General features: G+C 31.6%; 2 protein-coding genes across 3 annotated transcripts; one reads left to right on the forward strand and one right to left on the reverse strand.

The window, feature by feature from the left end:
• Positions 1–5: 5 nt before the first annotated feature.
• LOC105145228 (uncharacterized) lies at positions 6–3,675 on the reverse strand. Its single transcript, XM_011054664.2, has 2 exons — positions 3,520–3,675; positions 6–1,271 (listed from the first exon to the last, which is right to left on the reverse strand). The coding sequence occupies exons 1-2, from the start codon at positions 3,520–3,522 to the stop codon at positions 456–458; spliced, it is 819 nt and encodes a 272-aa protein (XP_011052966.1). The 5' UTR covers positions 3,523–3,675; the 3' UTR covers positions 6–455.
• A 7,333-nt stretch (positions 3,676–11,008) lies between these two features.
• LOC105145227 (hypothetical protein) lies at positions 11,009–14,424 on the forward strand. Of its 2 annotated transcripts, none has more exons than XM_011054663.2 (4): positions 11,009–11,161; positions 11,769–11,930; positions 12,320–12,993; positions 13,821–14,424. In XM_011054663.2, the coding sequence occupies exons 2-4, from the start codon at positions 11,900–11,902 to the stop codon at positions 14,058–14,060; spliced, it is 945 nt and encodes a 314-aa protein (XP_011052965.1). In that variant the 5' UTR covers positions 11,009–11,161; positions 11,769–11,899; the 3' UTR covers positions 14,061–14,424. The 2 variants fall into 2 exon arrangements, with proteins under 2 accessions (XP_011052965.1, XP_087272649.1); XM_087416523.1 differs by having other exon boundaries at positions 11,020–11,161; positions 11,743–11,930.
• Positions 14,425–16,182: the final 1,758 nt, after the last annotated feature.

Genomic DNA, 16,182 nt, shown 5'->3' on the forward strand with positions numbered 1-16,182 from the left:
AATCGTTGGGTTATTAAATATATTTCGATTTTTTTGCAGTTTGAACATTTTGAAATAAAAGTTTATAATAATTTTTTGTTTTGGAAGTACTAAAATTTATTTTGTGGTTAAACTTTCACATAATATCGTCATTTCTGTTTTTTCATATAAAAATTTGATCACTAATTCTATTATGAAGGCAAGTCATGTGATTCGCACAATCACGTGACATTTGTTTCGATCGCCTCCGAATCCTCTATCCTTGAGGGCTCGGATCGATGTAGTAATCCTGATTGATGACTCTTCGAAACATGAAATCGTATATTTTTTCAAAGAGACGGTTTTGACTAGGAATAACCGCTGTCGTCATACGGTCATAAATATATATCGACGATTGAGTCCTTATTCTATTATTAGAAACAAATGCTTAAATTTACAGTCTTGTTGGTTGTTCGATTTACAATTCATTCGACGTCTTAACCCGCGAAAAACGATCTTGAATTCGGTTGCGTTTGGGCTGGCTGGGCGGTGTTGTTTACGTCGCCACGATGGGCTTGAATCGCCTGCCAGTTAATGTACCAAAAAGGTTGTTTGTCTCTCGGCCAGGTCTTGATCCTATTTATCAAGTCAATGTCGCCGTGAGCATCGACTGGTAAATCAGCTGGATTTATAGTTGTGCTTAGGGGCGGTGTAGCTGCAGTTGCAAAGCCACTGTCTTCACCTATTCGATTTCCAAGCAGCGTGTTAACGGTACTACTGTGAGTTCCTTGATACGTTCCTTGAGCTCCTTGATACGTTCCTTGAGCTCCTTGATACGTTGGAATTCCTTGAGATCCTTGACGCACTGGAATTTCTTGAATTCCTTGGCCTACTGGAATTCCTTGAGCTCCTTGACCTATTGGAATTCCTTGAGTCCCTTGACCCACTGGGACTCCTTGAGCCCCTTGGCCCAATGGGATTCCCTGGGTCCCTTGGCCCACTGGAATTCCTTGTGTTCCTTGACCTGCTGGAATTCCTTGAGCTTCTTGGCCCACTGGGACTCCCTGAACTCCTTGGCCCACTGGAATTCCTTGAACCCCTTGACCCACTGGAATTCCTTGAGTTCCTTGACCCGCTGGGTTTATTTGATTTCCTTGAACTGCTTGACTTGCTTGAATTGCTTGTTCTGCCGCTATTCGCTCGTCAATATATTGAGGTAGAACCTGAGGCAAACGATTACCGGTACCAGCATGCCATGGTCGTTGTGACTGCACCATGTAGAACACAGTAGCGAAGAGTATAATATATTTCAACTGTAATAGAGAATAATTTCAATTTAAATGGATAAAGATATATTGTTTTAAAAATGCTAAGAATTTCGTTTCTCTATCATTTAACAAATTTAAGTTATTTGGGAAGATTAAATATTATGAATAAATATGTTTAGCTAGAACTCTTTACTCTCTCTCTTTAAAATAACAATGACAACTAATTCAAGGTTCCTGAGAGTCAGCTTGGAAAGTGATGCACAATTATTGTAATGTCAAATATAAAATGATTACACTTAAACATAGTGGTGTCTTCTTTATTTAAAGTTCTTGTATGTATCGATTCATTTTGGAGCCCTTTTCAGCATTTTCAATTTTCTTATACAATATTGGGTTTAGCATTAATAATAATATTATTATATAAAAATGGCATGTAAATTCCATTCTACTGTTAAGCATTAAATTTGCGAAATTCCAAAACTTTATAATCAAGTTGGCGTGTATTGAAAAGCCACTGTAAATTTGATAACTTGTGAGTGACTTTTCTTCAATAGACAAACCAATATATTGTAGTATAAGAGAATTGAAAATACTGAAGATTCTAAAGGGAGTCGAAACGTTCAAGAATTTTAAATAAAGAAGACACCCGTACATCTAAGGTGTAATCATTTTATATTTTCCATTACATAATTATCGCGTATTTCCTCTTGAGCTGACTCTCAGTAGCCTTGAATTAGTTGTTATTATATATTATCATTACGAAGACAAGTCAATAAGTTCTTAGAAAATCTGTCAGAGGGCACTCACAGTGTCATGTCACATTACTTTTTGACAAGTAGCAGTTTTCAGCTGATTATTGTCAAATTTTGAGCGGAATTCATCGGGTGGTTTCATTTCTGTAGACGATTAAAGCGAACAACCTTTGTATTTTTTTGCAAAATGGAAAAAAACGAGTTTCGTGCAGTGATCAAACATCTACATATGAAAGGCTTAACGCTGAAAGAAATCAAAGTCGAGTTGGATAATATTCATAACACATTTGCACCAGCGTTTGCGACTGTATACAATTGGGTGAATGAATTTAAACGTAGTCGATCCACATGTGATGCTCCGTTCGGGACGTCCAATTGAGGTTGCTATGCCAGAAATCATCGATAAAGTCCACGATATTGTTTTGACTGATCGACGAGTGAAAGTGCGCGAGCTTGTTGAGACCACAGGCATATCACATGGCACAGTGATTTCAATTTTGCACGAACAATTGGGTATGAAAAAGCTATCGGCAAGATGGATGCCGCGTTTGCTCACTGTGGACTATAAGCGCGATCGTGTGACGATTTCAAAACAATGTTTGGAGATGTTTCAACGTAATCCAGATGAATTTCTGTGTCAATTTATCACTGTGGACGAAATATGAATCCATTAATTCACACCCGAGACGAAGGACAGTTAAAACAATGGATTTCACCGAGTGAATCAGTTCCAAAGAAAGCGAAGACCGTGAAGTCGGCCGAGTGATGGCCACAGTTTTTTGGGATGCACGCGGTATAATTTATATCGATTATCTTGCGTCGAAGCAAATGATCAATGACGATTACTACGCAACCTTATTGGACCGTTTCAACATTTTAAAGAAAAAATGTTTCAGCAACATTTTAAAAAGTATTTTCTTCTTCCCCATTTGGCGAAGAAGAAAGTGCTCTTCCATCAAGACAATGCATGGGTTCACACGTGCCCGGCACCGATGGCCAAATTCAACGAATTCCGCTACGAATTGCTTCCCTATCCAGCATATTCGCCAGATTTAGCTCCCTGTGACTATTTCCTGTTTCCAAACCTGAAGAAATAGTTCGGAGGAAAGAGATTCACCATCAGAGAGCAGCTCATCGCCGAAACAGAGACTTATTTTGAAGAGTTGGACAAATTATTCAACGATTATTCGGACGGCTTGAAAAAGTTGGAGAATGTATATCAAGTTGGATCAAGTGTATCGAGCTGAAAGGAAACTATGTTGAGAAATAAAAATGAATCGATCAAAAAAAATGTGTTTTACTATGTTTTTCTAAAAACTTATTGACTTGCTCTCGTAGCTAACATTGATATATTGAAATACAACTCATCATAAAATGAAGATTTGTACAATTAATCAATATAAATATTGCAAACTATAAAATGTAAATACAAACGTCAAATAATGTCTCTTCTAAATTAGTATTAATATTAATAATAAATGCAGCTTATATAATACAAGAGTATTAATTAAGTAGATTAAGAAACAATCAAATCTATTTACCATGATTATCGAGGCGTTTAGTGAACTCAATAAATACACGAGAATTTCATCAACGGTATCCAACGGGACCAGGAGATTTAATGATTGTGCGATTCACCGTTCGAAACTGAAGTGCCAATGTAGCAAGCATTCCTTCTATATAAATCGCTCGGCTTCACTCTAATGATCCCCACTACGAAGTCAACGAGTCATGCGTCTGTGGGAAACTTGACTGTAACTTCCCCCGGTTGTCGAGTTTGCAATATCTTGGTGGACGCAAAAATCTTCTTCAAAACTCTTCCCGAAGTGATGTATACAAATCGCTGCTAAGATAAGAAAGTATTTGCTGAAAGCGCGTTTGCGAATCAAGTTTTGCAAAGAAAATATACTTGCAATTTATCACGACGATAAAGTTATGTTGTCAGTCATCCTTTTAATTCCGGTTCATTCATGCGCGTAAATTCCAGTGAATCCTTTATATAAATTTAAATTTGTACTTAGATATTTATGGAATATCTGAATGCAGAAAAAATATGTGACATTTTTATATTATTAATTGATACGTAAACTCATAAATTATTTTTAATGTGTGATAATTAAGTAAAAGCATTAATTAACATTCTTCGATTACATTCTTTTCTTCTGGTATTAATCAAAATTATATTCTTAATAATTAAATATAATTTTTAATTTATGATAAATGAAAATTAATTGGATTTATATAATAAGAGAAATCTTATATTATATATAGAAAAATTATGTACATTTAATCGTTGATAATGTCAAACACTTGTATAGAAAATAGCAAATATATGTGTTTGACAAAAGTTTAATGACGATGTTATTCTTCTAATAGTTAATTAATAACAATAATAACCGAGAACAAATAAGAGGATAGACTCATTTCTTAGGTATGCATTCGAAAGATTATGACAATCTTGGAATGACTATATCTAATTTTCTGAATAGCAAACCGTGAAATTGCAATGTCAGCAATGACAATGAATTTCATACTTTTCCAGCTTCGTCAGCACATTACATTTACGTTCATATTTATCGTGGCTTTTGCGGTTTTAACAAAATGTTGAAGCATTTAACTAAGCTGATAAATCCACGTTTTCGTCATCACGAATCCGCAGATATTGTTCGTAAGAAAAGAGATACGAGTTGTTTATTCATATGAATTCCCTAAAACAGTGATAGAAAGCAAAAATGACTTTGATGCGATTATACGAAAAATATTCATTAAGGAATTTTATCTCAAACGGTGCCGTAATCCTACGAAGACCTTTGGAAATCATTGATTTTTGTAATGCTAGCACATTTTTAGTATCCTGATGGAGCACGTCATTTCTCGTTAATGTTTGAAAGATAAACAACATATGAAAACAAGAGCAGATTGCAAAAATTATTACATTGGTCGACAGTTCATGGCAATATAATCTTTATCATGCGCGTACTGAAAAAAAGTATGGAAGATAAAAATTTATAGCGTGTCCGCTAAATTTTTATGCGTAACTTTTCAATAAAGATTCTCAATTGTTACGATAAAATAGGATCCCAAAAAGGATGCAAAAATTTCAAGAATGATATATTTCACAAGTTTTTCCTTATAGATTATACGTTATAGACTTGTAGTTTGATAAATATATTATTTTTCTCGGCTTATCTGCAATAATATATCTTTATCTGCATAAATATATTTTATGTGAGATGCTGCAATTAAGTTCGTTTATAATTTCTATCGATAATTTGCGTGAGCGACAGTAATTATGATATAACAACGCAAATAATTAATGACCTCCAGCGGCTGGAACGATGAAAAATTAATACATTTTCCTCTGAAGATTTTCTTAGAACTCATTTTTCCGTGGTATTTCTTTTATCTTCAGATTTTTATCTTCGCTCGGTTTTCATGGTCAAGATGTGATTTCTTTATTTAGTCCAAGAAACGAGGAAATTTTGTTTCTTTCGTTCTGTGACGATGAAATATATCTTCTTATTGGTGAAAGACTCATCATTTACACCAAATAATTGGTTCGGTCAGAATCCGGTTTTGCCGTTGGCGTATCGATGGAATTACCAGATCAGTAATTTTCTCTACTCTGCACAGAATGTGTCTTGATAAAATCTTATAAATATCTTAAGTAGCGTAGATACAAGAAATTATTAATTGCAATAATTAACGGTCATATTATAGAAAATTAAATAAAATTTTTAATTTATCAAGACGTGTGATAGTATCTTGTAATATACTATCAAATACATGTATGAACAATAGAAAAATATTTATGTATAAATAATAGAAAATACAATAGAAAATTGACTTGTATAAATTAAGTATTTGAGTAATTGAGGAAGAAAATGTATCGTCAGTCGTACTTTGAATCATTCTAAATGAGATTTTCTCCGAAGTGATTAGGTATACGGTACCTTTTCGTAAATTGCTTTTCATAAATTACTGCCTTCGTGCTTGTGCATTTAATCGAAAGCGCTTTTACGATTTTTTGTTCTCGCAAACGGCGGTCATGCAAAATAGAAATACAGTCAAAGCAAAATATTTACGGCCGTTCTTCTCGCCTGGCCGTGACGGAATCAGATTGTGGGGATTAAAGGCCGCTGCTGCTGCGGGCTTATGGAAACTGGGAACAGTGCCGGACCGGGTTTTTCCCAACCAGCTTTGAACCATCAAGTGTGATAAATTTCACCGTGGATGGCTAGCGAGAAGTCATAATTTCCGTTAAAAATGATAAAGCGGAATCTAATTTGCAGCGCAATTTTCATAAACGTTGTCGTTGGAACTGTGCAAATAGTAAAACTGCCCGATGAAAGAATTGGCGTGAGTTTTTAAAATCAGCTAAATGAATCTAGATAAATATAAATTGCGAAAGAATGGATTCAGTTGTATTTACGTTACAATACATTATTAATAATACAATAAACCCATATCAATGTGGAGGAAAGTCAATTTCGATTCGTCGAATTTATCATGTATGTTTATAAATAAACAGTCGTCGCATTAAGTTCGGAATCGTCTACGTTATTACGTTAGATACAGAATTTCTTGTCTGCGTGATGAAAAACGATGATCTTTGATATGCAAATCAAATATAAAATAAACGAAAATAACGTTACATTCTCGTTAACGCTATATTCTCATGTTTATTCACGAATTGATGGACACTAGAAATTTTAATACATTTGTAGAATAAAAACATTTACTATAAATAAAACACACACACACATATTTATACAACCTTTTATATCATTTATGAAATTCGATCATTAGACTTTTATCATTAAACTTTACTTATGTATACATATAAATTATGTGAGAAAATAGATTAATTACAGATCTTTGTTATAGTTGAATACTAGTGATATAATTATTAAGTCAAATAATACACTTAATTAAGTGAAATAATAATTATATTTAAAAAATCTTAAGTAATAAATCATTGTTTATTCGTTATCGTATTATTGTGATAAGATGAAATTTAAATTACGAAGATTTTATTAAAATGTAGTAATTGCTCATGATATGTATTTTTCTTTTGTTATCGAATAAAAAATTACGGCGCAGAATCATCGATAAGGAAATGTGTTGGAAACCAGTTTAAGCGTAATGTCTTTACCGAAGTATGCTAATCTATCCGACAATGTACATTTATCCATTTTTACTTTAAGATTAAATTTATAAGAATATATGTGAGGCATACACATAAACGATGTAATTATGATTTCTATAACTCGATGCAATTATAATTCCTAATATTATAACAGATTGTATGTATGTGTTTGTGTATTTGAGAAAATATTGTTCTCGTGCAATTGAACATCTTTTTATTTCAAAAAGATTTTTTTAAATCGTTATATTTTAAATGTATTTTGAGATTCTTGTGATGTACAACTATTTTTTAAAAAATTATAACTGTTTCAAGAAACTTGATAGAATAGATACGCTATTCTTAAATCGATCAATTTACAGGAATAGGCAGGAAAATGTGTTATAAATGTAACAGTTCGATTTCCTGGTGCCAGGATGGTACGAAACTAATCGTGATAATGTTACATAAGAGTCATTATTCCAGAATCGTTTATTTATTCTAATCTCTAATCGAGTCTTTTTAAACCTTAAATAATCTGCTTTTATATTCCGAATCTATAATGAATAATTTCTATTGTACTAACTTGAACAGTTATACTTAACTTATATGTATAATGCAGTCATTGATTTATGCTTTATTATTATTATACAATACATATTTAAATAATTAAAACTAATCAACTAAAATACATATTTAAATCATTAGATCAACTAAAGTAATTAAAATAATTAAAGATATATTATTCATATTTTAAAATGACAAAAAAATTATGAAAAGTTTTACAGATTATTTCAGATTGCATTTAAAAGTTAGATGAAATATTTATTAACAGCGATTTATCATTTAATTCAAAGGTTATTACAAGAAGTAAGATTTTTTTATTTGTGTTTTAATAGAAATGTATCGATCGAAATTGTAAAATAATGACAAAAAACTTAATTTTTTAATATAAATACTATAAGAATTCTAGATGATTTGTGTAAAGTTTACATTCCGATGCAAAAATTAGTTACCTTGTAAATAAATAAAATATTTATTTGTTCTATATCTTTGTAACTAATTTGAATCATAATAAAACTTTGCATAAGTCGCATTTTGAATACTTTGGCTTGAAGTACTTATTATGTACAAAAACATTTAGATTTTTGTTATTATCTTTTAAATTTTAGTTTATAGCAATAAAAATAATAATAAGAAATATATAAACTATACAAATGTGTTGTTCAATAAAAATAGAATAATTAGAAACACAACTTTCATAAGTATATAGTAAAAAATACTAATATAGATGCTATATACATCTTTTATACCTTTTTAATCTACAATAATTAGTTAAGTTCTTATATATATATATATATATAATTATGCGCGCGCGCGCGCGCGTGTGTGTGTATGTACTATATGCTATTTTACATATGAATATACATATATACTTTATGCAAAATGGACGCTAAGGTAACATAATTACCGACTGAGAAAAATACTTCTAATTGTAAAGTTATCTACTAGATGGCCATATTAGTTCTATTTGTTATATAATCCAGCAAACGCTAAATATATTCTTGAAATATTCTAAAATCCCAAAATAAACATTCCAAGAATACTCTAAAATATTCCGAATATTTACAGTATGTAAAAGAAATTAAATGTTGGTTAAAAATTTTATTTCATTACATTGTATATTACATTGTATATTCATTAAATTGTATATCATTACATATTCCGAGAATGATCCATAAATATTCAATATATATTTCACAAAATTTTAATTTTTTCAAAAATTCCAGGTTGCGAATCAATTTTTAAATAAAGTTTTTTTATGTTTTTTGGAAAACATAGTTAAAATGTCTTCATCTTGAAGCCCAATTTTAGAGATTACTTTACAGACGAAATGCTGCGAAAAGCTCCTTATATTCTCTCCAGTTTTATTTACGACTAAATGTTCTTCGCTATGGCCCTCTGTCAGCGGATATGTGTACTGCTCGCTTGCTCGCAATTTTCGTGAAATACAAAGAATCATTCACACAATATTCTAATTTCATCGATATTTGCGCATTCTGTGAGGATTCTTTGACTGTTCCGGAACATTCGGTACATTGTCAATATAAATAGAACTTTCTGTAAATATTTAGCGTTAGCTGGAAATATTGTTGTTGATACCAAAAATTATTATAATTATTGCAATTTTTAACCATATCTTGCCACTGAAAAATATACTTACATAAATTAATTATACGTACTTATAACAATACAATAATTTAAAGTAAAATTATATTAGATTTATTTTAATAATTTAATTTAAATTATATTTGATTTATAATACACAATAATACTTGCATAATATAAAATAAGTAAAGTATATAAAAAAAAATGAATCACAAATTGATTAAAAAATAAGAAAAATCTATTTCAGCGGACATTAATACATAAGCTAAAGAGTTTAAATAACATACATATGTATAAGCTAACTTATTTATGTATATATATTATCACATTTTATCAATCATCTTACCTACTTTAATATCGCAATTTGTCTTATCCACATGTTAATGGCAAAATTATGTCACTTAATCTGCTGCCATGCCTGAATATTAGCTAAGATCATTCCACAAGTTACATTTTTTTTGAAATTTCGTAAAAACGTTTTTCTTAAATTTACAATGCTCGCACGGACGTATTTGTCGACTTGATTTATTATAACGTTCTTGCAAATAATATGTTGAGATACACTTTTAATTCAAGAAATTGCGACGAAAGAGATGCGTTGCATTCAGAACTATGTTAGCACACAGAATTGTTATATCAACGTTTGCTTTTGCTAAATCGTCCATAGACCGCGCATGTCGAGCGTACTTCGTCGCTTATAAAATCATTACAATGACCTTGGGTCAATAAACGCACTCCGTTGTATCGGCCGTTCAAATATTTTATGCCTCAATTATGACGCGACTACACGGATCAGGTCTTACGACATACGTTATAGGGCATGTGTACTCCATTTTGACATTAAGAGTTTACGATCTTAATTTTGTTAATGTATTGTTTATCACACCCGCATTCTAAATGCTTTTATTCTTTATATAAATGTTATATATACATTATTATTAGCACAAGGATAAATAATATTCGTAGAGCGGTTCATGAAACCTTCTATTGATAATACAGTGAGTATTTATCATTTAACAAGAGACTTTAAAAGAAAATTAGCTACAAACGAGATGCTATTTCAATAATTTTTAGAAAAAGATAAAGAATTATTAGTTGAACCAAGATTAAATTTGATCGAAACGGTCATTAATCATTCTATCGTTTCTTGTCAATCGTATCATTTGATACGAATGCACGGTATTAGATGTATATTTTAACACATACCTGTATTATGTATTGTAATAATGTCTATATCTAACGTTGTATACAATATAAACGTGATTTCTTTAAAAAAAAACCAGATTTGTCCATCGACAGTAATAATCGTCGCGATAGATTGTATTCATAATGTCATTTCTCCTAGGTCAGTTAGGTCTACCCGATTATTTGATTAAGACTCATCACTGCCTATTGTCAGTGTCAGCAATCATCCACGAAGGGCAGATTAAAATCTAACTCGGGAAAATCTTAGTGCATAATCTTTTCCTCTAATGTATATCTTGTAGTATTTATTACAAGCGTACTTTCGTCGAAGCTATACGTGGAGATTATTTCTTAATTCACGGTATGGAAAGACAGACAATTTGTGGTAAGAAGTTTTTTCTAACATTTTTACTTGACTTTTTCTTTAGATATTATAGCGAGGCTAGAACAAGAAAAATTAATTCGAACAGCTAATAGTAAGAAATTTATTCTCTCGCTTATTTTTTGTTAAGACACATCATCGTTTTATCTGCAATGCTATTCGTAAATTCCTTCAAGCGATGCGAGTGCAGATAGGTCGCTGCAGTAGACGAAGACCGCACACTTCAGGCGGAGATGTGTGCACTAAGCAGTCAAAGTGACTTTTTAGAAGTAACCATCTCAGCAGGATTTGCTCTACATGCCTCTGGAATAGATAATTTAGCGTGTGTAAAACTTTTAGTGCGTGTAAAACTTGTTGTCGTAGTGCAAAGTGAACAAGTAAAACTTCAAATGCGTTTTTCTCAAAACGCATGCCATGATTTTCAAAACGCGTGACCACAAACGTATCTTGAAAACAAGATTCGACAATCGACTTGCAATATTAAACCGGACACTAAAAATTATTTCTTAACGTAAAGTTTTTATTATGACATTTCATGTTTTTCCTAGCCAAAGACTAAGCCAAAAATCGTATAACGTCAAAAATAAAATTTTTTGTGAAGAATTGTTGATGAGCTGCCATTTAAATGCAATATCTCGAAAAATGGCTACATGAAAAGTAGATCTATAGATGTGTTTCCTGCTTGTACAAATTAAAGTAGTATATAACAAACATTATATATAAAACAAACATTTTCCTTTTACTTTTCTTAAGTATGTTTAAATATATGTATGTGCTCGAAAGTAGATGTATTTATTCAATTACGTTGACAAATAGCTAAATCTGTAAAGCAATCTTTCCGTTATTTATTTCTTTTGAATTGCTGTTGAGCCATTCGATCCTTAATATGTTATTCTTACGCAGACGCTTTATTTTCCCGTGACAAACAGAGAACGAGTTTGGATAAATTGGAGCTCGCTAATCGTAAGAAGAGGTCAGTAGTGCAGTTTAGCCGCTCGTATAAGAGCAGCTCGAACATCAGTAACTCCATTAAAGTAGATCAACGTTGCACGGTGTCACCATGAACGTGGTAGTGATACCGTTCTTTTTAGGTGAGAATTCGGAATTATCGTGACACTCGCGTAGCGAGTCGGGACTGATTCAACTCGAATCGCGTTTATCGTTTTCAATACTTTGTGATTGAATTTCATTTTGCCGAAGGTCGTTGTATTGTAAGTACCGATAGCTAGAATGATATGCGTCCAAGTCGGCATGTCGCGAATCGAACGATCAATCGCGTTACCGTCAGAAATAGGAAAAACGCTAGGTAATCGAGATATTTAACCGTAGACATCGGCCTGCTTGACGTCATCACTGCATTAATCTAGGTTCATTCAAGCTTAACCGGCCCATTCAAGCTGACGGTCGAATAATACGTCGCCTGATCAGATGTCATAACTTGCCTAGTGCGCGCAATGATGTAATGACCTTTTTTCCTCAGCCGCGCATCTCACTGTGGACGAGCCATGGGAACATGGGCCGGAATACACGTTCCAAGTCCAGGTGAACTGCACGGCGATCCCAGAGGAGGGTATATATGGCAGCGTAAGGCTGAACTTGGTATCAAAGCTGATCTGCCAACCAAAGGGCAGTCATATGTTGAGTTGTCACTTCGAGGACTCCAAGGCAAACAGCTTCGTTGTGGATAGTCTGGACCCGTCGGAACCAGTAATACCAGCCGGTCTGGTAAACCGGCAGCCGGCTTACGAGATCAACGAAGATCAGTTCGAGATCAAGTTCAACAAGCGGGGGCTGGATAGTCTAGTGGTGAATGAAAACATTCAACCGCGCGAGCTTGACATGATCCGCATGATTGTGGGCCAGCTAAGCGTAGGTGCCGTCCTCGATGGCGTTGGAAACGACATTATCTTCGACGCAATGGAGAATTTTACCCAAGGCGAGTGTTACACGACCTTCAAGATTGATAAGAAGCTTGTGGGACGTCCGTTGTACGCGAAACCTAGCTATGCACTCAGGCCGGTCTTCGGCCTGAAAGATGGCAAGCTGGTGCAGATACGAAAGATCCGGAATCTGCATATGTGCGCGCACAAAGTGCCATATTTCTTCGGCAACGCTGAAAGCTTCAGAGAAGAGAGCGACATTATGTCTGACATTGTAAGCGTATTTTCATCACTTATATACATTTACTTTTTATATTGATCACTTGTAAATTCCTCCGTATTAATTTACATGAATATTACTGTGCGATTGTTAATTTTTACAGATATTGCGTTGGGGAAAAAGTTTCTTCGTATTTTTTAATTCAAAATATATGTTTTGTATATACAATATCTTCGTCAAAAATGAACGAAATTTAAATTTAAAAAAAGGGTTTTCAAGCTTGAAATCTTTACTTTCGAAAGGTTACTATTTTTCGAGTTTCTATGAGTTTGATAATTTTTATATTTAAAAAACTATGAGCTAAAAAAGATGAAAAATTTGAACTTTGGTTTCTCACTTGCCCAAAAAAAATTTACGAAAAAATTTTTGACTACCTATCGTGAAAGCTTGAAGCTTTCCCTACAAAATCATTTTTTAAAAATGTTCCTATGATTTTTTTGTTAAATAAAGCAGCATTTTGACTTCGATTGTTCGTAACTCCGATAAAAATCATCATATCGCTATTTAAAAAACAGATTCTTAAAACTGGAACTTTGCTCTAGCGAATGATATAATTGTAACAAAAATTTCACAACAAATGAAAAACTTTTGCAAAAAAATTTTTTTAAATACGAAGAAACTTTTTCCCCGATCTAATATATTAACATGACGAATATATACATTAATAAATTATTTTTAATACTTTTTAATTGACTCCAACTTAATATAAATTTGAATTCGATCTTAATTTAATTAAAACAATATACAAAGTAATGTTTAATACAGTATTACACTCTTAATTACTGCGTTAATTGAATTCATCCTCTTTTTTCTTACTGCAGAGTTTGTCGGATGGTCACATCATTATAACATCAACAGAATTTATATCAGGTACCTCGAATGTGATAACAACGAGCAAAATAACAGAGACCGTGATAACAACCCTTTACGAGAATGTAAGGCTTAGGCTCGAATCGATTCAAGCTGCGAAAAGTGAACCGCCAGTTGTAAAAGAAGCTGAGCCCGCTAGTGTCTTCATAGGCAGGTGGTTAATCAACGATTCGTCTGAGGAAGATAATTAAATAATTTTGGTGTTATGTTTGGTGATGCATGAACAGACGTTTGATATATATTGAAAGGCGAAATTAAGAAATTCACTTGTCGCAAAGTGACTTATACTAATTTGATTGATTCTTTCTTCTATTATGTAAATTTCAGATGGTTACGGAATTGTGCAACACTGCATTTTCATTAAGCATATTGCAAACATTATTTGTTGTGAGTGTGAATGACATTTGAGATAACTATAAATTAAATTATAATAATAATTAATAAGACGACAATCGTAGTAAAAGCATTGAATTTTCATATATGAGAATGAAGCTTTATTTACTTGTATGATATATTGTAAGAACGGCAAGAAATAAAAGATAAATTTATATTGATTATCTTTGTACTTTATCAAAATTTGCTTTTAATCAATATCCAATTTATCAGACTTTAAATTATGAAAGTTACAATTTGTATTGTTAAATATGTCATTTATATATATCATTTGCAAATCTAATTGTATAATATTTAAAAATTCCTTAAAAAATTTACGAAGCGATCACATTGTCTTTTGCCGTTTTGAATTTATTTGCATTAGTTTACTCTATTTTGCATCTCACTTTGAATTTTGTAGAGTTAATTGAATACAATTTTGGATATCGTAACATATATATATTCTTATATATAAAGAATAAATATATGTATGTATATTTCATATAGGTATATATATTTAATAGAAAATTAAAAATATTTTTTATAACGCAATTATAATTGTAATTGTTATTGTACATATATTAAAAAATATTAATAAATACATTTTATTTATTTACTTTTACAATAATCATAAATTAATTATAACATAATTTTTGACCTTGCTGAAATACAATAACTCTATCATGTATGATTGTATCAGAAACTCACGTGTTCAGGTTGCTATCTAAATTATTTTTCTCAGTATCCGATGTGTTAGAAAATAGGAGTCGTAGTGGGATTAATAGATGGAGTTCTTTTATTGTCGCATCCTGTTTTTCAGACCAAAAATCTTGACAAGATCATAAAAACATTATTAAACAATGAGCATCCGTTGCAGTTGATTTTTTCCACAATTAAACAAAGATTTAAAATTTCATTTATGAGGCAGACGTGATAGAAATGGTGATGATGGCAAGAGAGAGAAGAGTAATAATAAAAAATATTTTAGTATACTTTATATTTCAGGCATCTCAGAAAAAATTGACAACTATTTAAATATCAACAGAATAGTCAATATGACTTATAGAGGTGTTAATAAATTGAATCAGGTTTCATAAAAATAGACTTTTTTTTTATTAATAATTAATTATTAATGCATACTTATATAATGTACAAATAATGCGATGCATTATACGTGGAGTAGAATTTTAAAAGCGAGAATTAGCGAACACAAAAACATATTAATAGGAAAACAGAACCTAGGACAACATATTAAAGATCAAGTAATCACGGAGCATCGTATAGAATATTCGCATGAATTCGACTGGAATAATATTAAAATTTTAGATAAAGAGAGAATTTTAAATAAAAAACTGATCTTTGAGATAATTCATATTCAGAATAAAAAAAATAGTCTAAATTATAAACTGACACCGAATTATTAGATAAAGCTTGTGAGAACTTATTTAGTTGGAAATGAGTTTCCATCTCTACAATGTTTATTTTATTTATTATTATTTCCCAATAATGCAATAATTTACGACGGTTATTATTAGATGAATCCCAACAATTAAATAGTTAGTATCTCTATTTCTTACGCATTTCAAAGATTTCATCTTAAGTTTTGTATCTAACTGTTGTCTGATTTATTAGGTGTTGGAATTAATTCGTAGCGTTTTTTAATGAAAGAATGTTATTTATTTCACATGAGCATTAAAAAATACATTAATGAAAGTACTTCCCATCACTTGTAAAACGCTACGAATTAATTCCAACACCTAATATTATTATATAATGTAATAGATTAATTGCACCATATTTTTTAATTATTTGCATAGTGCACCAGAAAATACATAATGACTTTGTTAAAGCGAATATTCGGACTTCAGATTGTATTGTAGTGAAAAGAATCCGAAGTGTGGATCAAAACGTATGTACATTTAATAGAATAAATCATTTTTC

Source organism: Acromyrmex echinatior, unplaced genomic scaffold (assembly GCF_024713525.1).
Source record: "Acromyrmex echinatior isolate Ae372 unplaced genomic scaffold, ASM2471352v2 Scaffold27, whole genome shotgun sequence".
In the NCBI taxonomy this organism is placed as follows: Eukaryota; Metazoa; Arthropoda; class Insecta; order Hymenoptera; family Formicidae; genus Acromyrmex; species Acromyrmex echinatior.

Coding starts and splice junctions, on each gene's coding strand:
- LOC105145227 (XM_011054663.2), top strand. CDS start 11,900: ATGAACGTGGTAGTGATACCGTTCTTTTTAG. Junction 11,931..12,319: donor AGTGATACCGTTCTTTTTAG/GTGAGAATTCGG, acceptor TTTTTTCCTCAG/CCGCGCATCTCACTGTGGAC. Junction 12,994..13,820: donor GCGACATTATGTCTGACATT/GTAAGCGTATTT, acceptor TTCTTACTGCAG/AGTTTGTCGGATGGTCACAT.